We start from the raw sequence: 24,835 nt of genomic DNA on the forward strand, positions 1-24,835 counted from the left end.
ATCTCCTTAATACACACACACATCCACCAATGGGGTACGCCCACCGTATAACGTTTGCTGTGCACCGAGGAGTTGTGGTGATGGCCCTTAGCAATAGGTGACATTTTATAAAGATGTGGACCGATTCATGGAAAACAGTCCTATTGTTAGCGAAAAGTAGAACCTCCATTTTCAGGGGCAGTATATATCTGGATAAGATGTCTGGGGCAGTGGGTAAACAGTTGAGGATGCCCTGTACTTTCATGCCTCGCTTGTGAATGCCCAGAGCTATCAGGCTGGCTGTTATTGGATTAGATTCAGGGCTGGGCAGATGTGCAGCCTTCCAGATGTTGGTGGAGGCTGTTGGTTGTGATGTCAGTGGTGTGGTGAATCTGTTCTGGGTTTCAGCACCTGGGATAGTTCCTTTAGTATTCTGACGGGGACCCCGAGCAGATTCACTGCCCCACTGACAACAGAGCCACCAGACTTCCACTATTCCTCCATGCTTTCAGCTAACCCTTTTAAAAAGCCATCTAAGCTTAGTGGTCATTCCAACATCTTGTGGCAGTGAGTCCCATAGGTTGTCGCCACCTCCACCATTGCTAGAAGGTTTTTTTGACGTCGAGATAAAACTGGAATTCATTTTATTGTGTAACTATATACAACAAAGAAGTGGGAGGAAAGTCAACAGACGTCTTTAAAGTTCAGCTACAGGCATTGAGGCAGAAGATATACTTTCTCCGATCCTTCCTCCTAGATCCAAAAGTTAATCAAAGCTATTTCTTCTTTTTTGTTTGCTAAGGTCTAATGCTAAACTTTCCTGTCTTCTCTAGTGGCTACACAGTGCAAAGAAGTGGTTTAACTAAATGCCAGAATCAATCAATGTCCTTCAGTCTGTGAAAGGCTGCTCTGAAGCAGGAAAAAAAAAGATGGAAAAAAGCTTATTTGTTCTTTACAAAAAAGAAAAATCAAGTGCCATGACAATTATGTACAAAAACACACAGCATATAAAATGTACGAAAGGTTCCGTTTTGCACCCGTGTATAAAAGTGTCTTTGTGCAAGTTTTTCTTTCTGAATTGCCAAGAACTCCACATTCCAAATGGCTCTTCCGTGGCTGGACTTCGCCCCATTCCTCCTCCCGTTGCTTTTCCGGCATTCAGTTTGGATTTTCCCCCACCCCACCCCTCCTCCTCTCCTTTCTCCTCCTCCCCAAATCCTCCCAGTATCTGTACAGGTAGAGTTTCTTCTTTCCCCTTGGAATTTGTTCTTTTTTCCTGCTTTGTTACTGAGGACCTGAAACAAAAACAAAAAACAAAAAAAAAAGGAGATAGAAAAGGTAGGTTAGGGAAAGGAACCAATTCAGGACAAAAGGTCATGTTTGATGGAAGCCAATCTGTGGATACTGACAAGATAAGGACCACATGCACAGGGGTTTGCTGGAAAAGACAAAGTCATTGACTTATGAATGGATTTTTGTGCCAGGATAAAATATATGTCTCAGGTTGAATCCAATATTAGTCTTTCTTAGAGTTGGCCCCTCGAAATGAATGGGACTTAGGTTAGTCATGAAAGACAAATTGCTGCTTTTGTGTGTGTGTACACACTTCTACTTTCTTTCTGGTTTACAGGTCTAGTAGGTTTTTGTCTTGGTTCAAAAACCTGCAAAATCTATGTAACCAGAGACAACAGTGGGCATTTCATGCAGATGCCTCTCTCAAACGTTCTTTAACTCTTAAAAGCTATTAAGAGCCTTGGTCACACTGGAGCAAGACAGACAAAAATAGGGAACTGGCTGAGGGCATTTGTATGTAGGCTTTATTGAAAAGAGTTTTAGTAGTATCAATATTCTGAATAGAATAGCTCAGCCATGATGCTCTTCATGATGGCTTTTATAATGGTGAAACTATAGCTAATGACAAGTATTTGTAGGGGGGAAAAGAAAATATTTATTGGCTGGGCAGAAGCTAGTTTATCCAGAAGAGTTAACCCATCAGTTTGAAAACAGAAGAACAACCTTCAGGGGGTTAGAGCAATGCTTCATATATCCCAGTCTCCTGCCTCTGACAGTAGTCAGCTCCTAGATGCTTTATAGAATAAATGCCCAAGAAGTAAATAATAGAGAAAGCCAGTCCCTGCTGCTCTGTTATGTGCCATGGGGATGCTGCTGAAAACAGTATCCCTTGATTTGGGCCACAGCTAGACCTAAGGTTTTTCCTGGGATCATCCAGGGTTCGCCCCTGCCTGAGCACTGGATCCCCTGTGTGTCACCTAGACGAACAGGTTTGACCCCTGGATGATCCAGGGATAAACCTTAGGTCTAGCTATGGCCATGGTCTCATGATCCATCCCATTGGGAGTGTCCCCACCTCCATCAGTAGCAGCCAAAGATGTGGGAAGTGGCAGAAGGGGAAGTCACGTCACAAGAAACATGCTAGGGAAGGATCATAGAATAGCAGAGTTGGAAGGGGCCTACAAGGCCATTGAGTCCAACCCTCTGCTCAATGCAGGAATCTACCCTAAAGCATCCCTGACAGATGGTTGTCCAGCTGCCTCTTGAATGCCTCTAGTGTGGGAGAGCCCACCACCTCCCTAGGTAACTGGTTCCATTGTCGTACTGCTCTAACTGTCAGGAAGTTTTTCCTGATGTCCAGCCGGAATCTGGCTTCCTGTAATTTGATCCCATTCTTCCGTGTCCTGCACTCTGGGAGGATCAAGAAGAGATCCTGGCCCTCCTCTTTGTGGCAACCTTTCAAGTGCTTGTAGAGTGGTATAGAACTCAACAGTCCGTTCCCATGGTATCATTTCACACACACACACACACACACACACACACACACACACACACACACACGGGCTCAAATGCCATGTCCAATGGCATCCTCCCTCTCCCCACACCCTGGTTCTGGCCTCCAACTACGTTTATCCTCATGAGAGTGCATATCCTTCATCTCTTTTTCCCCTTTTGCTTGCTCTTTTTTCCGTACCTACCATCCACATTTCGGACTTGAGGGTCCTCCTCTTCTGTTTCTTCTTCCTCGTTCAGCTCTTCATCATCTTCATCTTAAAAAGGAAGGGAGGAAACAATTCAGGAATGGTAGAACCACATTTTCTACTGAGAACCCACCTGCTTAAGGACATTTCTGAGAGGGAGGCTTAAGAACAGGCCAAGGGTCCATCTAGTCCAGCACTCTGTTCCCACAGGGGCCAACCAGCTGCCCATGGAAAACCCACAAGCAGAATATGAGTGCAACAACACCCTCCCATCCATGTTCCCCAGCAACTGATGTATACAGGCTTACTGCCTCTGATACTGGAGGTAGCACATAGCCATCAGGACTAGTAGCTTGAGTAAGAAAGGGTTTATACAAGGTCAGACTATTGGTCGATCTAGTCCAGTATCGCCTGTTCTAACTGTCAGCTCAAAGCATTTGTCCATCTAAGCCAGTATTTTCTGCTCTGACAGGCAGCAATTTCCCAGGTTCCTTTCCCCATTTCCTCCACTCTTACACTTTTTGGACTGGAGATGCTGGGGGTTTGAACCAGGGACCCTTCTCTATGCAGCTCATGTGCTATTACTGGGGATGGGAGAAAAATAGCTCAATGGCGGTATCCAGGGATATGCTGTAACATTAGTACACTCGGTGTCCTGGATCTGCCACAAAAAGTCCTCTCTGTGGCTGAAATGACTATTCCCACCCCCCAAACAAGCAAAACCTGTCGTGTCGTGGAGCTGCAAGCCCCAAGCAATTAAGCATGTTGCACAGAAGGTAATTGGAAGTCCAGAGATGTAAATAAATAATAAAGTAATTTGTATTAAAAGATGATACAGGTTCACCAGCAGGTTTGCAATGAATTCTGGGTAACTGGCATAAAAATAATTGTCAAGGATGACCTGGATGGTATCCAAAGAGAAAATGCTGATTTAAAGCCCTACCACTTGGGCCAAAAAAAGTTATTTGAGTAATGAACAGGTGTATTACTTCAGGACAAAAGCGTACTTAAAAGTTTTCGCTTATCGTAATGAGCAAAAAATATTCTGTAAGGTATGCACATCAAAAAGCTTGATATACAGATGTCTAGAAAAATGATAAATTTATGTACTTAAGTTTAATTAGTACATTTTGAATAAAGAGTGATTTGAAAGATAAAAAATTCCAAAAAAATTGCATTTCAAAATTTTGAAAGCGTGTTCAGATGAGGGCAACCAGGATGATCGGGGGTCTGGAAACAAAGCCCTATGAAGAGAGACTGAAAGAACTGGGCATGTTTAGCCTGGAGAAGAGAAGATTGAGGGGAGACATGATAGCACTCTTCAAATACTTAAAAGGTTGTCACACAGAGGAGGGCCAGGATCTCTTCTCGATCCTCCCAGAGTGCAGGACTCGGAATAACGGGCTCAAGTTAAAGGAAGCCAGATTCCAGCTGGACATCAGGAAAAACTTCCTGACAGTTAGAGCAGTACAACAATGGAATCAGTTACCTAGGGAGGTGGTGGGCTCTCCCACACTAGAGGCATTAAAGAGGCAGCTGGACTACCATCTGTCAGGGATGCTTTAGGGTGGATTCCTGCATTGAGCAGGGGGTTGGACTCGATGGCCTTGTAGGCCCCTTCCAACTCTGCTATTCTATGATTCTATGAATCTTACTAGTTTGAAAGTTCTTTGTGTAAGATTCATATGTATAGGAAAAAAAGCCCTGCTGGATCCAATTTTTAGGAATGTTTTAATAACAATGAGATAATTAAAACTGTGTGCCCCAATTCATGAGACTAGTTAATAGTATTATGAGATAATTTCTCCATAAAAAGGGTATAAGTACATGCTGATTTTACAATGCAGGAGCTTCTTAGAAGCTGCCTGGTAACCTTTCACCTGAATAGCCTATTCATAGAGTGAGATCTCTTCTTTTTTTAAAGGGTTAAAACTAGAAGTCTAAGAACAAGAAATGGTTAAGAAATTCTATTTCTTCTTAAGCTATTAAGATCTAAGAATCTTCAGCAATGCTGTCTAATAACAGAAATGTTTTTATGCACACAATGGGAACCACAGTATAACAATAGTGGACTTTAGTCGCTGGAGAAATCCACAATGGATTTAAATGAGTTTAGATTTCAATGAATTCAACCTGCAGATTTCACAGTTGACTGACTTTTTCCGGGTCCCGTGAATTCTATGGATTTGTGGACCACTTTTTTTAAAAAAACTTTTGAGGGTATTTGCATAATTTCATTCATTTGCAAATGCACATTTGCGCACGTGTGCATGAGCTAATGTACATTAATTAATGCGCCCTTGCACATTTGCGGACAAATGAAATTCTCGTGCAAAAAATAAAATTCCATCAATGATCAACGACGGAATGAAAGATGCCTAAGAATCCACAAAATGCAGACGGAACTGATTTAATTAAAACTGTACATTCCTAACCACAGGGCAGGTACAGAGGCGAATTAGAGCTCAAATGAATTTGCTTCCCCAAATTCTCCATTATGATGCTCTCCCTCGATTATCTGCATGCTCAAATATTTATTGAACAAACTGCATTTGACAACCTCCCCCCACATCACCTGTATATTTCATGGCAACATTTGATAGATGAAGCATGACAGTTGGCATGCAACGGTATTAAATTTAAGAGTTGACATGAAATGGTACTAGTATTGGTGGCTGATACATATAAATCACAGTGGTTTTCACACTGTATTGTTTCTTATTATATTTTAGCACATGGTTCATTGGTCTGTGCAATTTGACCTTCAGGATGAACTAAACCTCTCAGACTCCCTGTCCTTGCTATCCATACTGTCATTTCTGACCATAGTTTTCCTTATCAAAAGGGTGGATTTGATAGGTCTGAAGATAGGAAGCTTGATATTATTTTCAACAGATGCTAGCGGGTCCTAATTCACCTAGCAATGAGAAGTTCAAAAGGGTAATTTCGTACACTGAAAGGGTGCCGACTGAGTTACCATACCTGCTTCAAAGTCAATGCCTCTCAGGACTTCCGTGACATTTTCCAGGTCTACGGTGAAATAATCCATATTTTCAAAACCTTGCTCAATCTTCCCCAATTGAGCTCCCTTTGATGCCTCCACAATTCTAGGGAGAAAACAGAATGGGAAATGATTTTGTTTTCTTCCTGCTATTAGTGTGTTTCAGTGTCTTACCCAAGGCTTTTATTCTGTTGTTTTTCAACAACTTGCACTGTGTTGTTTTATATGTTGTTGTAAACCAGGCTTGGGTAACCTGTGCCCCTCCAGGTGTTGCTGGACTACAACTCCCATTATCCTTGATCATTGGCAATGATGATGATGATTGTATTTTTTGAAATCTGGAACCTGTGCCTTGAAGGCAGAATTATGCCCTAAATTGCAGTCTATAAAACCAGGTAATAAATACAAATAAATGAATTTGTCATGCACTAAGAGAGAGACGATGTCTCAAAGTGCCTGAAAAATCACGCAGCGAAAGGGGTCCAATTTGGGCGAGTTCTTACAGCACGCTGCGTGATGATTCATGTGCCCCTGGCTTATTGCAGCTCAAGAACCCAACAAAATAGTACAGCCCATTTAAAATTTTGTATTTAAGTTTTCAGCCAGAGGGGCCTTCATGTTCAGAGCCCTGTGTTTGTCACTGAGAACAACTATAAGACCATTTGCACAAGGAATTGCAACTTAGAAAAAGAAATTCCAGGACTTACGTTTTAATGAGCTGCTTGGCAGTCTGGAATGAGAAAAGAAGAAAGACAGAGAGAGAGAAGGGGATCATTAGTGCATAAAGACAATTCAGTTTAAAATTGGGCCAGTTTGTCTCAAATTCTATTTGGGTTGACTGATTACATTAGTATCCTACCCTTCCTCCAAGGAGTACAAAGCAGCAGACCTGCTTGTCCCACCCCCTTTTATCCTCACAACACAACAACCAGCCAGAGAGCCTCCTGTCTGAAGAGGGATTTGAATTTGGGTCTCCCCAGTCCTAATGAGAGCAACAACTGACACAGGGCCTGTTCAGACAACACGCTAAACCATGGTTAGGCTGCTAACCCTTTTGCAGCAAGTGGATAGTGAGTGTGTTTAAACTGTGGTTATGTAGCCACCATGGTTAGGAGTGGTGCGCACAACACACTAAGTCAGGGTGCACATGACACGCTAAGCCATAATGTTTAGCTCAAACCGCTTAACCATCATGGTTTAGCATTACAGGGCCATCATGAGAATTTTTGTGCCTGGAGAATTACGTTTAGATAGTGGCTGATAAAGGCCCCAGTTCAAATCTCACCTTGGCATGGGGTCCGTAGGAATCTTTAAGTAAGAGCACAATCCTATGCACGTTTAGACAGAAAATGTCCTACAATTCCCATCATGCTGGGAATTATAGGCCCCTTTTCCTGGCTAAATATGCACAGGATTGCACCCTTAATTAATTAAAAAACCCAGATGGAGAACACTAATTCATGACAAATACCCTCCAACCACAGGAAACAGGAAGCAATTAACGCAGAATGAAGCAGCAAGGAGGAAGCTACTAATTAATGTTACAGGCAACCTTTGTTAAATGGCGCTTCCTGGTAAATAAATATTATAGAAGGATCTTGGCCATGCAATTGGCCATTGCTGGATAATACACTACTATATTAAGGGCCATCTGAATCCACCCTTCCCATTCTGCTTCCATGGGCTTCTTTAAATGAGTGATTTATAGCACACCCGTGACTGGCTGCTCATGGAAGTTTGTGGGTCGTTTTGACGACGTCATGAGCCTCCTGCATGTCGCCTGCTCCTTCCCCTGGTTATTCTGTTTTTTAAAAAAAACCTTGAATATCCCGATTGTTCTGAAATATCTCGAGATTTCCTGTCCTGTGCAGCCGAAGTTGCACTACAAAATACCCACGAGAAGGCGCAGTCCCATCCAAGTGTATGAGCAGGGAAGTCTTCAGTTACAGACCACGTGGTGGCCCCTCTCCTCCCATGTAATTCAGCTCATTACAATTGCGGAAGAGAAACAGGAAGCAAAACACTGGGTAAGCAAAGACAATTTGAACTCTCTTCCCGGGGAAGCTAGGCTGGCTCCCTCCTTGATGGGCTTTCGGAAGCAGGCTAAAACTTGTTTGTTCCAACAGGCCTTTGGAAAATAATCTGGTCCTCCATCTATGTTAATAACTTATAATTTTGTCGTGTATTTTAAATGTGTATGTTTTTATTTTATTTTATTTATTTATTATTTTTATTTTTACATTTCTTTTCCTTGGTTTTACAACGTATGTTTTAAACTTTGTAAGGCCGCCTTGAGGCCCAGTATTGGGCAAAAGGCGGGATACTACTACTACTACTACTAATATATTTAATATATTAAATTATATATTGTTTTAACTTGGATCATGGTTTAATTTGTTTTTAATTGTGTATATTTATTGTTTTATAATGTATGTTTTTATCTGTACGCCGCCCTGAGATCTTAGTGATATAGGGCGAGATATACATATTTTAAATAAATAAATAAATAATATCCCTTTAATCTCTAAAGACATGACTATGGAAAAAGCAAGGCCTCGGCAGAGCTAAAAGCCAGAAGTGTGGAAGCCACCCTGGTGTGTTCTCTAAGACACCCTCCTGATGAGTTGGGCGTGCAATTCCCATCATTTCCTGCAGACATGATGAGTGTGGATGATGATTTCATGTTTGATTCTTGTTTTCTCATGTATCTATGGATCGCAATAAAGTGGTATGGTATGGTATGGTATGAGTGTGGATGACTGGGCTAAGTCGCCCCGCGGTTGCCAAAGGGAAGAGAAAGGCAATCTGTCCCCAGTCTCCAACTGGAAGATGAAGAGCACTTGGCCATGGCTTGCCTTTCCCTAGTAATATATATATATATATCGCAACGGGGCTCACCATGAGGAAGGCAGCTCCTGCCTCCTCCTCCATGGACTGGATGGCGGACTCCACCAACTTGCTCGACTGCTCCAGCTGATCCTTGTACTGGAGGACCAGGCTCTGCATGAACCCCACCTTCTCTTCTTGCGCCTTGGAGATGCGCTCTAGCAGGTTGCTCCTCTTCTCCTCCAAGACGGCAATGAGGGCTTCGAACTTCTCGCACAAGGCCTGCTTGACCACTTGGCTATTTTCCTGCAAGGGAATGAGAAGAAATGAAGCGATTCCCTGTACATTTTTGATTAATTAAGGGCGCAATCCTTATGCATATTGAGCGGGGTGGTGGTGGAAAGCCCTACAATTCCCAGCATGCCTCAGCCAGCTGGCTGGGGCATGCTGGGAATTGCAGGGTTTTTTTCCCCGTCTATGCATGTGTAAGGTTGTGCCCTAAAAAGATTTTCCTGTCCTTTTATCCCCCAAAATGGGACTTCTAGGGCAGCTAATACAATCACATCACTGGCAAAAACAACACCAACACCCTGAGCAAGCAACAGAGACAGCACAGACTAAAATGCAGCAGCAAAGTCATAATGGCGACAAAGTTCATCGCAGAAACTCAAGGCAACGGCTTGTTGGAAAAGTACATTTTGTTTTGTCTTTCTAGGGAACACTAGCACGAGGATTTCAATTGAGATTGTAAGCCTATGCGGCAGGACCTTGCTATTTACTGTTTTACTCTGTACAGCACCATGTACATTGATGGTGCTATATAAATAAATAAAATAATAATAATAATAATAATAATAATAATAATAATAATAATAATAATAAGATTTTGCTGCTCATTTTGTTGCTCCTGTTTTGGTGCACCTTTGACCTGAGCAACGGGCAAAATGCTCCCCTTTCTCCTTTATACTTTATATCAGCGAGTGATTGGGAATTATTCAGACATCCGAATCTCGATTCGGATTCGAGGCAAGGCGGACTGGTTCCGAATCGTTCCAAAACGAATCGGGCTCGATTCGGAAGGTCCGAATCGGGGTCTGAAGTGAATTGCGGGGTCCATGCACAGGCCTAGTGTTGTTTATCCACTGTTATTTTAAAAAAAAATATTTGTTTTTTATCCTTTGTCGACATGCATTATCTAGTTATAACCCTTACCACAGCCTCTTAAGGGAAGTCAGTATTATTATTCCCCATATTAAAGGTTGGGTGGGGGAGCGCTGAGGCTTGGCAAGAGTGGCTTGCCTAAGGCCACCGTCTGAGTTCATGGGGGAGGTGAGATTTGAACAGGGGACCTCCTGATCCATAGCTCAGTCTCGTAAGCTTTACGCTCTACTGGCTTTCCAGTCCCTCAGTTGGAACACTGAATTCCCTCCAACCCCGGCACAGACTTAAATCAGGTTTCCCCAACCTGGCGCCCTCCAGATACGTTGGATTACAACCCCATCATTTTGGGCCACTGGCTGGGGATGATGGGGTTTGTAGTCCAATGCATCTGCAGGGCCCCAGGTTGGAGAAGGCTGTTCTAAATTAAATAGCCGTCTCCCGGACCCTCTTTAGAACTCCTCCCCGCCTAACTCCTGTGCCATCAGCCATCGCCCAGGGTTTGGGTTTCCCTTCCGCCGCTCAGATTTCGGAGGACTCAGCCGTTTCTCGCATTCCTCACCTCGGTGGTCTTGCACGACTCCTCCAGCTGGTTGATGATGGTCTGGACTCTGTCATTCCCTGCCACCAGCATAGAGATGCAGTTGGTCAGCTCCGTCTGCAAGGGGAGAGGATAAAAATAGGTGTGAATTCATGCCCTCTCCCTCTGAGTCAGAGGGCAAACAGTGGTCCGTCTTTGGAGCACAGTGAGAGTCGAGCAGGATGGCTGTGGAAACAGAAGATCCAACTTGGGGAGACAAAAGGGGATGCGACAATTCTAGGGGGAACTTGAGCTTCGGAAAAGATCAAAGGAAGGACATCTTTACACGGCGCATAGTTAAACTATGGAACTCACTCCCACAAAATGTAGTGATGGCCACCAATTTGGATGTCTCTAAAAGGGGGTTGAATAAATTCCTTCAGGCTATCAATGGCTACTAGTCCTGATGGCTCTCTGCTACTTCCAGTATTCGAGACAATATGCCTGTGTACACCAGTTGCTGGGGAACACGGGTGGAAGGGTGGTGTTGCACTTGTGTCCTGATTATGAGTTCTTGGTCAACAGCTGGATGGTCACTGTGTGAGCAGAATGCTGGTCTAGATGGACCCTTGTTCTGATCCAGCAGGGGCACAGTGGAGGCTGGTGGCTCCAATGTCAGTGGGGTGGTGAATGTGCTCCAGGATTCAGTCAGAACCAGTCAGAACTCTAAAGGGGCCATCCAAGGACTGAACAGGCAGGTACACAGCTCACCTGGTCACAGACATCCATGCACTGTGGTGAGATGGAAAGCTCCTTTAGAGTTTTTGATCAGTCCTAACTGAAACCTGGAGCAGATTCACTGCCCCACTGATGTCGGAGCCACCAGCCTCCACTGGCATGCAGGTTAATGGGACACGTGCATCTCTCTTGATTTAGGGTGGCCGCACATGAATCACCAAAAAAGAGGAAATGCATCTCCAAAAAGCAGAACAAAAGAGGACACCTACCTCCATAAGATTCGCACCTCCTCATTTGTACATAGGGATGCAAATTTAGAAATAATGATCATTCAAACAGAAATATAATCCAGCCATCTCACCCATAAGGACACCTGTGACCTGTGTGCCTGCCTGCTCAGTCCAGTGTGCAGGGGCTAACTGTGGATGGGCCATGCGTCTTATAGTCTTTGATCTTTAAACTGGACTTGGCCTGAACAGCTCTTCAAACAGAGGACGCCTTCAAATAGAGGACATCCCTCTGTGAAAGAGGACACACGGCTGTGTGTTAAGGACTCCCCCCTCTGCTGCTTTTGGCTTCTTCGGAGATGGCACAAAGACTCTCCGGGCTCGTAGAAAAAGCCCGTCCAAGAAGTTCAGGGAAAGACTCCCACCTGCCCCGGCCCGTTCGCAGCTGCTCCCTTGGGAATGAATGCCCTTCCCAGAGCTCCACTGCTGCTCCGTGGCTCTTCAGTGACTCTAAATATAACCTGCCAGGGACAGTTTGGGAGCTGGAGTCAGCTGTGTATTCATACCAGCTGTGTTAGGGGTCAGAGGCTATTCCTGAAAGACACAGCGCAGCACATCCGAACGTCTCCAATCGCCTGCCGGCACAAACTGGAGATACTCGCTGCTGCCCAGAGATCCCATTGGCGTGCCGAGCGACAAGCTGTGTGAACCCTCCTGAGGTCAAGGAGTGGGACCCCTTGATCTGGTGGGCAGCGATGAGTTTCTGGCTCTAATGCAGAGGTTTGCTTTTCAAACTGAGCTCCCGGAAACTCCAAAACTACTCAGAGCAGATCAGAAACGGCGGAAAAGCTACTGCGGAATACCGTTTAGGCACTGCAACTGATTAGAATGGATTTTCACACTTATTTTGGGCACCAGGAAAAAAGCTTTAAAAGGCTGCAGAATGTTTGCAGCGTGGGTCACTGTTGCTGAGACACCTGGTCCGGTGCTCCCTCCCATGCTGAAATCACCGCTTGGTAAAAATAACAACCGGAAGTGTTGGCCTGATTGACTTCGCATTGGGGATGTATTCCCTCCCACCCCCATGCCCATTCAGAGTGAGGGCAAAGTAAGCAGACTTCAGATGCCCTCACTCGAAAGTGTCGCACAACAAAATCTGCTTGATGACATGGCGCTGTATCCTCCTCTAGCCATGATCCCAGTGGTTGGCTGGGATCGTGTGTGAAGGAGGAAGGAAGGAAGATATTGTAAAAACTGCACTGAAGCAACATCCGATTGGAGGCCACAAGTTAGGGTGGCCAGGTGTCCTACTTTACAGAGGACAGTCTTCTATTGGAAAGTGTCCTCTATTTGAAGGGCTGTCCAGTCCAAATCCGGTTTAAAGATAAAGAACCATAAGAAAGGAGAGCAGAGGAGGGGGCCTTGAAGTTGCCCACCCGCAGGTAGCATCGGAAAAGCAGACTGAGCACCAAGCACGCAGGTGACCCGGCCTCACTCTTCCCCACTATGGTGAGATGTACTGTATTTCTAGTTGAATCCTAGCAATTATTTCTAAAGGTGCATCAATACATACGAATTGGCAGGTGCAAATTTTCTGGAAATCAGTGTCCCCTTCTGTCATCTTTTTGGGGTGATGCATTTCCTCTCTTTGGGCAATGCCCAAAGGACCACACTGCTGCAATCAAGTTACAAAAATCGTTGAAAAAAACAGAAGGTGGGGTATTGCTCTTGGAAGGAGGGGCGGTCTTTCTTGCGAGTAAAATGGCTGTACAGCCGTGCGGCTCGTTTCCCCCTCTGCTGTGCAGCCCCAGAGGGGAAGTTGGGTGTGTTTGGGGGGGGTGCATTCACCTGTTCTGCTTGGGGTCAGGGAAGGCCGACAGACCCAGCAGAAACCTCCATGTAGCAGCTTTCCCTAGCCTGACACCCTCCAGCTGCGTGGGACTGCAACCCCCATCCACCACAGCCAGCATAGTGTGGGTGATGGGAAACAACAGCTCTCATCCTCCACACGATGCAGTGGGGTGTGGGACTACCACTCCCCTCTTCCACAGCTGGCGTACTGTGGAATATGGGAGCTGTAGTCCAGCCGGTTGGGGAAGGCTGCTCTTCGACATGCAGGGCTTCCACGTCAGATTCTTAGACGTTCCTCTGCAGACCAGCGGACGTGGGGAAAGCGTTCACGGGAGGTGAGGGGTGGGATAGAGAATCGCAAAACAGCCGGCTTTGGGCTTGCTTTTACCTTTTGTCCCTGAAAGACGCTTTGCAGTGGTGCCACTTCGCAATCTTTGTGAGCGCCAAACACTTTGCACATGGAGCAGGTGGGCACCTCACAGGTAATGCAGTAGATATTGATCTTCTCGTCTTCGTGCTCTTTGCACATTGGATGGTTTCCCTTCTTCAGGGGCCGGCTGGAGGAAACACAAGATTGGGCCGTTGAGGGAGACAGCGGAGCAGAGTGGTGAGAGCAGCCTTCCCCCACCCCCAAGCGGGAGCCCTCCAGTTGTGTTGGATTGCAAGTCCCATCACCCCCGGCCCGCTTTCTCATCGTCGACGATGCCGTGTCAGTTTATGATTCCATGGGTATAAACTCAGCCCCGACCCCATCAGAGTCGTCACAGGTGTGACAGATTTGGCGTGAAGGTAATGGAGCCCAGAGCCGTCTCATCGTACAGTACAGTTTGGGTGGACTCCCACCTCGTCTGTAATATTAACCTCCTCTCTGGGGTTATGTATAGACCTTGCTTCTGTGCGTGCCAATGGGTCCGAAAAGCTAAGCTCGGTCTATGCAAGGCCATTGATTTTATTTTGGGAGGCCAATGCTATTTTTTCTTTTCCTCCTGGAGAAGACTTATGATGACACCCTCAAAGCATCATCAGCATCCCCTCCCCTCCCCATGTCCCCGAAAGGAAAGGGATTCCATTCATGTCCCCAAATGGATTTCTCACAGTATGTGTGTTGGTTTCCAGTAGCCTTTCTCAGCCCATAGTCCTCCAAAAATGTGGAACTGCCAATCCCATCATCCCCACTGGTTAACGACTGGGGTTGATGGGACTTGTAGTCCAACACCATCCGAGAACCTACATTTGGGAAAGCGTAATCTACTGTTCCCAACACTATCTACCTACGGATGGGAGAATTGGTCAGTTTCTGTTTCTCTCAGTTTGACGTTTTTCCTGTCTTAAGTTTGGTTTGTCAAGAACTGAGAATTTTCCCAATCTTGAATTCATTTCATCCTAAACTTTGAGAATCTATATATTTTTAATAAAATACTGGCATGAAAACTTGTGCACATTTTTTGGTGTGCATTTTGCCCAACCCATGCATTTTTGTATGCGATTTTGTCTAATATACACATCTTTTGCCAGCAATTTTCCTAAATAACATTTTTGAATGTTATTTTTTTCTGATATTTATTTATTTATTATATTTCTATACCGCCCAATAGCCGGAGCTCTTTTTATGCACATTTTTCCTTAATATAGATATGCTTGTATCCATTTCGTTTATGAGAGAACTCCATTTCAAAATCCGGAAAAGTGCACATTTCAAAGGATTACTGGCTTTCCGTGTTTTGTTTCAAAACTGCAAAAGTAGGTAAGTTTGCAATAAGATGCAAATGTAACCAATTTCTCCCCCATCCATATATAACCCATGTAAAGCTCACAAGTAGACCATGGAGACCACAGCTTACTGCCTTCTCGTTTGTTCCCAGTATCTGGCATCCCCCAACACCCCATCATTGTACTTCTGTGAACTAATTCCTCTTTTTGCACTCTTGCTTTTATTTTTTGTTTCAGTTTTGCAAATAGCCCTGTTTGGAGCTGAGTATTTATCCCCCAGCATCTTGATCTAGAGTGTTTAGCAGGTGCTAAGGATTTCTCTGCATGCTGTATAAAGCTTCGCCTGCTGATGTCTACAAATCATGCTGGGCTGGATCTACACTACTGCTTTAAAGCGCTTTATAACAGTTTTATAGCGCTTTAAAGCAGTTAAAGCGCTTTATAACTGTTATAAAGCGCTTTAAAGCAGTAGCGTACATCCAGCCCTGCTGCTAAGGATACACCAAGCAGGATATTGCACTATGCAAGTGATATATAAAAGGCAGGAGCCACACTACTGCTTTGTAGTGGTATTGAAGTGCTCTGACAACTGTCGGGGCCCATTGACACAGACCATATACCACTCCCATACTGCTTTCATTGTGCAATATCCTGCTTGGTGTAGATTAGGCCAAAGTATGGGTTCATCCCTCCCTCCCAAACAGCCACCCCTCCATGACAGAAGTCCCCAATTCAAACCCACTGTGGCCTCACATCTTTACACTGGGCAAATTCCATGGAGGAACAAAAGAGATGAACCCAGATGTATTCATTAGTTACAGACTGGTGCCTCCTAGCGCTTTTCAGAGAATAAACTGTACCAGATCATTCTAGCTCTAAAGTAGGGGCTAAGAATGCTTCCCCTGAGGAAGAGAGGAAAACAGCGGTGCACACAAACCTGGAATATTCCTGCTTGTAGATATCAATGATGTTCTCCACCAGTAGATTCCTCTGGAGGCCGTAGACTCCGTGACGGTCGAGGATGACTTCATGGCGGCAGGAGGGACAGCGGAACCGGCCCCCTGATATGGTGGTTCCTCGGGTCGTTTGCCAGTATGGGTTAGCGGCCTACACATGCCATCAACGACATAAGAGCAAAAGTCAGTCATCTTGGCACACACACACACACACGGCGCCCAACCCACTCAGTCTGGGAACAGTGATGTGAGAGTTCAGCTATTTAAGGATCATCCGAATCATCCATCAGGCAGCACCTCCTTAAGAATGATTCATGGCTGTCCTTTCTGATAGGAGTGGAAATCCCCCAGCATGCTTTGTGCTTGTTTCAGAGAGCTCGTCACTGGAAAACTGGGCAATATCAATGAATTGCTCCCACCTGAGCCTCTTTTCGGAAATGTTATAACCCCTTTCTTTTGGGGCTTGCTACAGGCGGGCAAAACTAAACTTTTCATTTGACACATATGATCTGGTCTGCTTTTTATCTGGATAGCGTGGGCATCTGATTGCCTCTGAGCCCAAGAGAGAGCAGCTGAAGGAGAGATCTAGAAATATATATATCTTTTTAAAGTAATGTATGTTAACAAGATTGTTTATCCCTAATTTATGGACATAAGAATGTAAGAATAGGCTTGTGGGATGAGACCAAAGTCCATCTTGGCTCTGGAAAGATTCTATTTCCAGCAGTGGTTGGACAAACTCTATTGGAACAACAGAAGGAGGCATGGTGAGATTTGTTCCCTAGTAGATATAGAAGAATGGGAAGGTAAACTGTCTCTGAACATGGATGGAGGTGCCACTTTAACTTATCATCGCATTAGGGTGTCGACTTAAGCATCACCCCAAAAAAGTGATGCGGGGAGATGACTCACCAAGAGAGGAAAATGAGGGAGCAGATTTGCATAAAATCTGCAGATGCTTATTTATATTTCTAGTAGCCGTTTGTGGCACTGTGGACTCCATGTGCTGTGTGACGATGGACTGTCTTTTGTTTATCTTCAGCCTCCTGCGAATCAGCTTCCTCAGGAGATGGTGAGAGAAGGTGTTCGCTCGAACCTTTGATCAGTCGTCAGGCAGATGCCGTGCAGATTTCAAAGGGTGTCGGCAAAGCCTTCCTAGAAACGGACTGCCAGATGCCACTGTCGGCTGAGTTCAGGTCCTATTGCATTTGAATGAGTACAAGTCCTACTACATTTGTTTCCATCTTGCAAATGGTTCAGCTGGTTTTAAAGCTCTTGGTGGACACATTCCAATGTCGGAGAATGGGCTAAACAGTTGGGCAAAAAAAACCCACCCACACCCTGGATTGTTGTGCTTTAGATCTCTTTCTTCTAAGGATGTGTCCATCATCGAGCAGTGTAGAGTATTGCAGAATAGCTGATTTGAGAGTCTGCCTTCAGATAGTTTGCATTCATAATGCAATAAATACATACAATTGCTCTAGTCTTATCTGCCCGGCCGTCAGGTCTTTGCAACAGGAGCAGGGATGTTGCCTCTAATTAGTACTTATGGTGTGTTTTTTAGCTCCTGAAGAAGGATTTTATCTGAAACTCGTCGAGCTAATTAAAGAAGAATTTCTTAAAGAAAAGATTTGTCTGTTGCTGTTTTTTATTAGCACCAGAGTTTGTCACTCTTTCCGCCTCTGGGCTAAAAATACCCCAAGTGGCAGCATAGTTTAGCTTAGCCTTAGGGGGGTGGGCAAGTCAGCCTTTAGGAAGATGAGAAAAATGGCACAACACCAGGGAAAATCCAAACTATTGGGGGAATTGGGGGCAGGGGATGAGGGTGTAGCCTTCTGGGGACCTCGGAGAGCCAGAGAGCCCCCCCCCCCGAAGGGCCACTTGGCCCCTAGACCTTTGATTCTGCACCCCTGTGCTACAGGAATGAACCAGAAAAGTGGATTTGTGCTGGTCCAACCTAGCTTTAAACCAGCTTTCCCCAACCTGGTGTCCTCCACATGTGTTGGACTAAGAACTCCCAGCATGGCTGGCTGGGGGTGTGTGTGCTGGGAATTGTAGTCCAACACATCAGGAGGGCTCCGTGTTGATAAAGGATGCTTCAAAACTCGCCTCCTCTCACAAATCGTCCCTAGGAAGAAACAGACAATTTGCCACCAAATAACCAATCCCAGGTCTGGTGCCAGAGGAGACTGTAAGGCTCAGTGGGTAGGGCTTGGCGTCAACTGTCCAAACCAGATACTCATTGGCTTCTGAGATGTGCATCTTGTATAGACTACAGGCTCTTCCCCATTGATATTGTGAACTATATGTCACTTGGATCAGCCTCCTGTGGCATTCCATTTCTGGAATCAGCTCATGAAATCTCTCCACACAAAATGGGTCTTCTCTTCCACGAGGATATTAACCTCATGTGTGTTTGTTCATTTGTTTAAAGGAGTTTGTCACGTGGCTGGGTTTCCCTAGATGGAAGGGATATCTGTCTGGAGGAAGCCATCTTGCGAGAAGTAGGGTATGTCACTTCTCAGGGACACATAGGGCCATCAGAGAACATTATCTCAAGGCATCCTTTAGTTGAAGGGTTCCCCTGCCCAAGTCCAAGTTAAAGACAAAGAACCAGAAGACAGGAGAGGAGCAGGGACTTTGAAGTTAGAAACACAGGAAGCTGCCTTATACTGGATCAGACCTTTGGTCCATCTAGCCCAGTATTGTCAACACTGACTGGCAGCAGCTCTCCAGGGTTTCAGGCAGGAATTTTCCCAACCCTACCTAGAGAAGCCGGGGATTGAACCTGGGACCTTCTGCAGGTAAAGCAGACGCTCTACCACTGTGCTAGGGCTCCTTCTATTGCCCCGTCACCATTTGGCACATGAATAATCAGAATGAGCAGCAGGCACAGTGGTCACGATCTTCTCCATCACGGTATCACGGTGTGCTTTGCACTCTACTTATCATTCCATGCAATTCAAATTGCGTCTAAAGGGGTATTTATACACACAAAATCAGCACATGTAAATGTTTAGGGAAATCTGGCTCCTCCTTTTCGGGTGATTTTTTTGACCATGTGTAAGTGGCCACCTTGAGGAGAAGAAGCCCTGGGTTATAAACAATCAATGGTAGGTCTGGCTACAGTTTCAGCAAGCACCTCTCTGCTCCTGACACCCTTCCCCTGCGGCACAATTGCCTGCCAAACGAGAAGACCTTTGGAAAACGTTGATCTCTCTTCCAGCAAACCGGATCTAGTTTCTCATCTCTCTGCCCCTGGGCTTTCCTTCCTGTCTCTCCTTATTTTGTTGCCCTGGAGGTCCCACAACAACGGTCAACATTGTTTGGGAAGACTGCGTCATACGTAGAACAGGCCCTGAGAGACCAGTGCCTTTATCGGCTGGTTCTTAGCCAAAGTGCCTCTTGGAGAAGGCAACTGATTCTCTTGCGAGCTGGTTCAAGTGCGTTCCCCAGGAATCAAAATCTGGTGTTGGGCGGGGGGGGGGGGGGCGGGGAGTATGTGTTTGAATGTTCAAAGATAGAGACCCTGACAAATATGAACTCAGACTGTATGTTGATTAATTTATATAAAGTGAAAAATGTTTCACAGTCATGACCATTTCATTAGACTTGACTTAAATATTAAAGGCGCAGTCCTATGATTGAAAAGTCCCTCAATTCCTAGCATGCTGGGAGTTGTAGGACTTTTTTTCTGTCTAAACATGCTTAGGACCCCACCTTAAGTCAGTTACAATTACACTCTTGTTGTACTTTTCCACAACTCTGCTCATGAGTTTTTCAAATGTAGTGCATTCATTTTCCCTTGCTTCTCTAGGGTGGCCACGTATCTCTTATTTTAAAGACAACAGACCCCAGTTTGAAGGTATCCTCTATTTGATGGGCTCTGTCCGCTCCAAGCCTGGTTTCGAGATAAATAACCCTAAGGGAAGGGAGAGGGCCTTTTCGGTGGTGGCCCCCCAACTGTGGAATGATGGCCCCGATGGGGCTCGCCTGGCACCAACACTGTTATCTTTTAGGCGCCAGGTCAAGACTTTTCTCCCAGGCATTTAACACCATTTAACAACGTTAAGTTTGTTTTTTAACGGACCCCCAGAACTGTTGTTTTTAAATGGATACTGTTGTTTTCATACTGTTGTTTTTATGTTTTTAAAATTTGTATACTTTTAATGTTTACTGTTTTTAACTTTTTGTAAACCACCCAGAAAGCTTCAGCTATGGGGCGGTATATAAATATAACAAATATATAAATGTAACAAATAAATAAATAAGAAGCAAGAGCAGCAGGTGCTTTGAAGTTGTTCATCAATAGTTGGCACATGGTCTGCAGACTGAGCAGAAGACACACAGCTCTTCTGGTCACAGTCTTCTCTACTAAGATGTGATGTATTGTATTTCTGTTCAACTTATAGTAAGCCTTTCTAAATTTGCATCTATACTATTAACTTTTATGCAAACCTGTGCCTCCTTCCGTCCCCATTTTTGGTGGTGCGTAAGTGGCCACTCAATGCATTTTCTGAGTGTGATAGTCTTTCGGTTCCTATACTCCCTGGTTCATTTCCATGATCAGTCAGAAGGTAACTTATTTCGGAACATACCAAGTCTCTTCAGTGATGAAGAAGAACCCTGAACTGTAGTTGAGATGGTTGGAAGTAGCCAGGGATGAATTCCGGACTTCATAAATACCTGGAAACCTCCAAGAATCTTGTGACACCTTAAAGATCTACAGGTTTATTCTAGCATAACTTCCATGGACTAGATTCCACTTCTTTTAGTCAGCTGAAGGGCAGAACAAATGTGTGAAGTCTTCAAGGTGCCACAAGAATTTTTTTGGTTGGTTTTGCTGCAATAATTGAACAGAGCTCCGCCTCTGAAAATCCCAGGATTCTAGCACTAAGGTTGGGTCGAAATGCAGCTTTGTTTCAACGAGAAAGTGACAAAAGTGCATTTGATAAATTGATCTCTGGGAGGGGGTGGGTGATGGAGAACGCTGTTCACTATCCAAGCCTCTGATATATATATATATATATATATATATATATATATATATATATATATATATTTTGTTATGAGCCTAAGCAGGCTTACAAGGGCATAAGTCAAAAGACCGCTGTCCTATCCGCACTTTCACCTACTCAGTCGAATTTTAAAATGTCTGGCTGTTATTTTAATAATGTATTCGTTTTATATGTTTTTAATCAGTTTTATGTATTTTATAGTAGTTTTGTATTTGATGTTGTTCCCCGCCTCGATCCGGAGGGAGAGGCAGGGTAATAAATATATTATTATTATTATTATTATTATTATTATTATTATTATTATTATTATTATTAGAGAGGGAGTCCCATTGAACTTAATGGGACTTGCTTCTGGATACTCAGGCATACGATTGACTCAAACCCATTTCTATTTCCATTACAGACCGATTTAAGGGAAAGCTGATTTAGACCTTTGTGAGAACATCTTTCCTCTGGTGGGTAAACCTGGTGCCCTTCTATCTGTTCCACCCACATAACCTTCCAGCTTTTCTGTAAGCAACCCTCAGCATGGGCAGTTTGGTTCTTATCAAGCACAAAGCCTTCTAAATCATGCCCACACCGTTACCGACCTTGGACCACGTTAGGGCCCCTACTGACCTGGAAGATGTCATTGGCACATTTCCTGCAGAGGTTATGCTGGCAGGGCAAGATCACCACGGGCTTGGCGAACATCTCCAGGCATATGGGGCAGATCAACTGCTTCTCCAGATTCTCCATCGGGTTAGAGTCCCTGATGATGCTCGACTGGTAATCCATGGTTCGGTTTGGCGCTTCCCAATTAAATCCTTAGCGGAGGACTTCACAGGAGACGTCGGACGGTCTTCTTCTGGGGCAGGCCGTCTGGATCCTTCTAGAACGGTGCTTTATGTGTGTCGGCTCTGGAAGTGAAGCCTTTGGGTTTCTGCGCTTTGTCTGCCTCTTGTCTATTTATAATTTATCTCTGAGAGTCACATGTGCTTCGGCTGGCAGAATCGGCCGGGAGGAGGGTCGTGTTTCCTAAAACCTGACATGCTGTCACATGAAGGGGTGTGTGGGGAGGGTGAGCACTCGTCCCTCCAGAGAGGTCTGTAAACAAGGCCGAGGGGACAACGTGTTCGAAGGCTGGGAAGTCGACTTCCAGGGATGAATGTTATTTTCCTCCACCCACACCTCCACCCGTGTCTTTTGGGACAAAGAAACCAGAGCTGCAGTTGTGCAAACGGGTCACACTTCAACAAGCAACATGAGCCTGCCTTCCCCCTGCTGTTACACCCACAAAACCAGGGGTTAAACTCTGAACCGCTCAACAAAATTGTTTGCTATGTCCAGCTCCCCCTGGCTGCTGCCCTCTTCCAATGGGTCACTCTTAGAGCTTCATCCCACGTACCTGCTTCCCTCGGATTATCCCCATAGCACTAAGCTTTCACGGTTGTTGTTGTTTTTTGCTACTAGGCAACAGCGATCCTTTGCATACTAGGAAGTGAGTTTAAGGGGGGAAATGTAAAAAAAAATCATTTAAAAAATCAACAGATGACCCAATTCAATTCAAATTTGGTATGCTTAAAGCTCTCCCTAATATCTATTACTGTGCCAATTTTGGTGTCTTTATCTTAAAAGCTTACACAGATGCAAGCATTTCTTTAAAATCCTGCTCCTGTGCCCCAGCGGCGGCTCGGAAGATACGCTCAAAAAGTAGGGGCTAAATACGGCAAATCTTTTGGCTTTATTGCACAATTAAGGCAGGATGCATGGGAGCACTTCACAATCCAAGCAGATTATAAGCTGGAAAACTTCTGAGTCCTTTGCATGCAATTCGCAGTGATTGCACAGTGTAACGCTGGTGTGATAAAGCTCCAAGGCTCATTACTCAAGAACTACCATGCGGATTTTGCTCATTTTTGTTTTGTTTTTCTACCACAAGTCCCCAAACGTCATGGGCCATTCCTGCACAGCGGAGATTTTAGTAGGGCTGAAAATGTATTCCCATATTAGAGCCAGCTGGCCCAAATGGTCCCTATCATGAGCTGAGGTGAATGATTAACAGAAGTGCACCTGTTATGCAAAATATTGGCGCTGCAAAAGATTCAATTCAAGAACATTTGTACAGGGAAATTTCCCAGTGGGTTGATGTGGTGTGTGTCAGCATTTCGACAGCCTGCCTGAGGAACCAAAATGGCTTAGGCCAAGCCCTAAAGTGTGTTTAACTGGTGCAAGAGCACTGAGGTAATAGCAAAGAGCCTCAGAAAAAGCAGATGTGCCTGTTACTTAGGGTGACCCTACGGAAAGGAGGACCGGGCTCCTGTATCTTTAACAGTTGCATAGAAAAAGGGAATTTCAGCAGGGGCTCATCTACACCAAGCAGGATATTCCACTATGAAAGCGGTATATAAAAGGCAGGAGCCACACTACTGCTTTATAGCGGTATTGAAGTGCACTGCAGGATCTACACTACTGCTTTATAGCGGTAGTGAAGTGCACTGACAACTGTTGGGGCCCTTGACACATCTACACAAAGCAGGACACAACACTATGAAAGTGGTCTATGGTATGTGTCAATGGGCCCCAACAATTGTCAGTGCACTTCAATACCGCTATGAAGCAGTAGTGTGGCTCCTGCCTTTTATATACCACTTTGTGCTATATAAATAAATAAATAAATAATAATAATAATAATAATAATAATAATAATAATAATAATAATACCACTTTCATAGTGGCATATCCTGCTTGGTGTAGATGAGCCCCAGGTGTCCTTTGTATGCAGGCAGCACCTGGTGAAATCCCTTTTCATCACAACAGTTAAAGCTACAGGAGTCATACTCTCTTTTGTATCTGATCGCTCTAATATAGCTCCTGCAGCTTTAACTGTTGTGATGATGAGGGAATTTCACCAGGTGCTGCATGCATACCAATGACACCTGCTGAAATTCCACTTTCAATACAAGTGTTAATAAAGATACAGGAGCCCTGTCCTCCTTTTCATATATTACTCAACTTCTGCTGGTACATATTTACTGATGTTGATCAGTGAGTCCCAGCAGAATCTCACAATAAGGAAGAAGGGAGGTGAAGCATCCCCCTAATAGTTCAAAGAGGGGCAGCTGATTTCCTTGAAAAATAAGTGGAAGAGGTTACGCTGCGTCCTTCAAGTTTCCAGAAAAAGATCTAGAATGAAAACATCCCTGTTTACAGTTCCATGCCAACAAACCAAGCCATGCCTCAAATCCCCAAGTGGGAGGAGCCCATTTCTTTGATAGGGCAGAAACTGAATACATAGCCAGGAGACTCCCGGCTCAGTGTCAGTGGGGATTGTGTGTGTTGGGGGGTGGGGGTGATAAAATTGCCTCTGTAATGCCAGTGGAAGTCTAGGACTGATGCAGGCTGGAAAAATCATCTCCTTTGCAGCCCTTTCTTCTGCATTTTTATTCAGCTGTATGCCATGCTGTGTTCAATGGGACTTAACTCCCAGGTGACTCCCCATAGAATTGCAGCCTTACAGTACAATCCCATTATATTGTGCTGCATCAGTGGAGGCTGGAGGCTCCAACGTCAGTGGAGTGGTGAATCCGCTCCGGGTTTCGATCAGAACCAGTCAGAATTCGAAAGGAGCTCTCCAAGCATTGGCAAATGTTATGCAAATTTGTGTCCCTTTTTGGGTGATTCACAAGCAGCCATCCTACTTTCTCTCGTATGCATTTTTCACTTTGTTCAATGTTCATTGAATCACTGTTTTACAGGGCAATCAATATATTATATATAAATTTCTGGGAAGTAATTCCCACGGTGTTCCGTGGGGCCTGCTCCCAGCCTGGAAAGTGTGCTTTGAATGGATTGCAGCTTGAGTCTGTTGCCATCCCA

General features: G+C 44.7%; 1 protein-coding gene across 1 annotated transcript; it reads right to left on the minus strand.

Annotated features, from left to right (window-relative positions):
• Positions 1-606: 606 nt before the first annotated feature.
• Positions 607-21,914, minus strand: TRIM63 (tripartite motif containing 63). Its single transcript, XM_063140326.1, has 9 exons — positions 21,596-21,914; positions 15,941-16,110; positions 13,682-13,850; positions 10,520-10,615; positions 8,872-9,105; positions 6,681-6,703; positions 5,955-6,079; positions 2,970-3,041; positions 607-1,274 (listed from the first exon to the last, which is right to left on the minus strand). The coding sequence occupies exons 1-9, from the start codon at positions 21,752-21,754 to the stop codon at positions 1,264-1,266; spliced, it is 1,059 nt and encodes a 352-aa protein (XP_062996396.1). The 5' UTR covers positions 21,755-21,914; the 3' UTR covers positions 607-1,263.
• Between the last annotated feature and the right edge of the window lie 2,921 nt (positions 21,915-24,835).

This window comes from Elgaria multicarinata, chromosome 13 (assembly GCF_023053635.1).
Source record: "Elgaria multicarinata webbii isolate HBS135686 ecotype San Diego chromosome 13, rElgMul1.1.pri, whole genome shotgun sequence".
NCBI classification, from domain to species: Eukaryota; Metazoa; Chordata; class Lepidosauria; order Squamata; family Anguidae; genus Elgaria; species Elgaria multicarinata.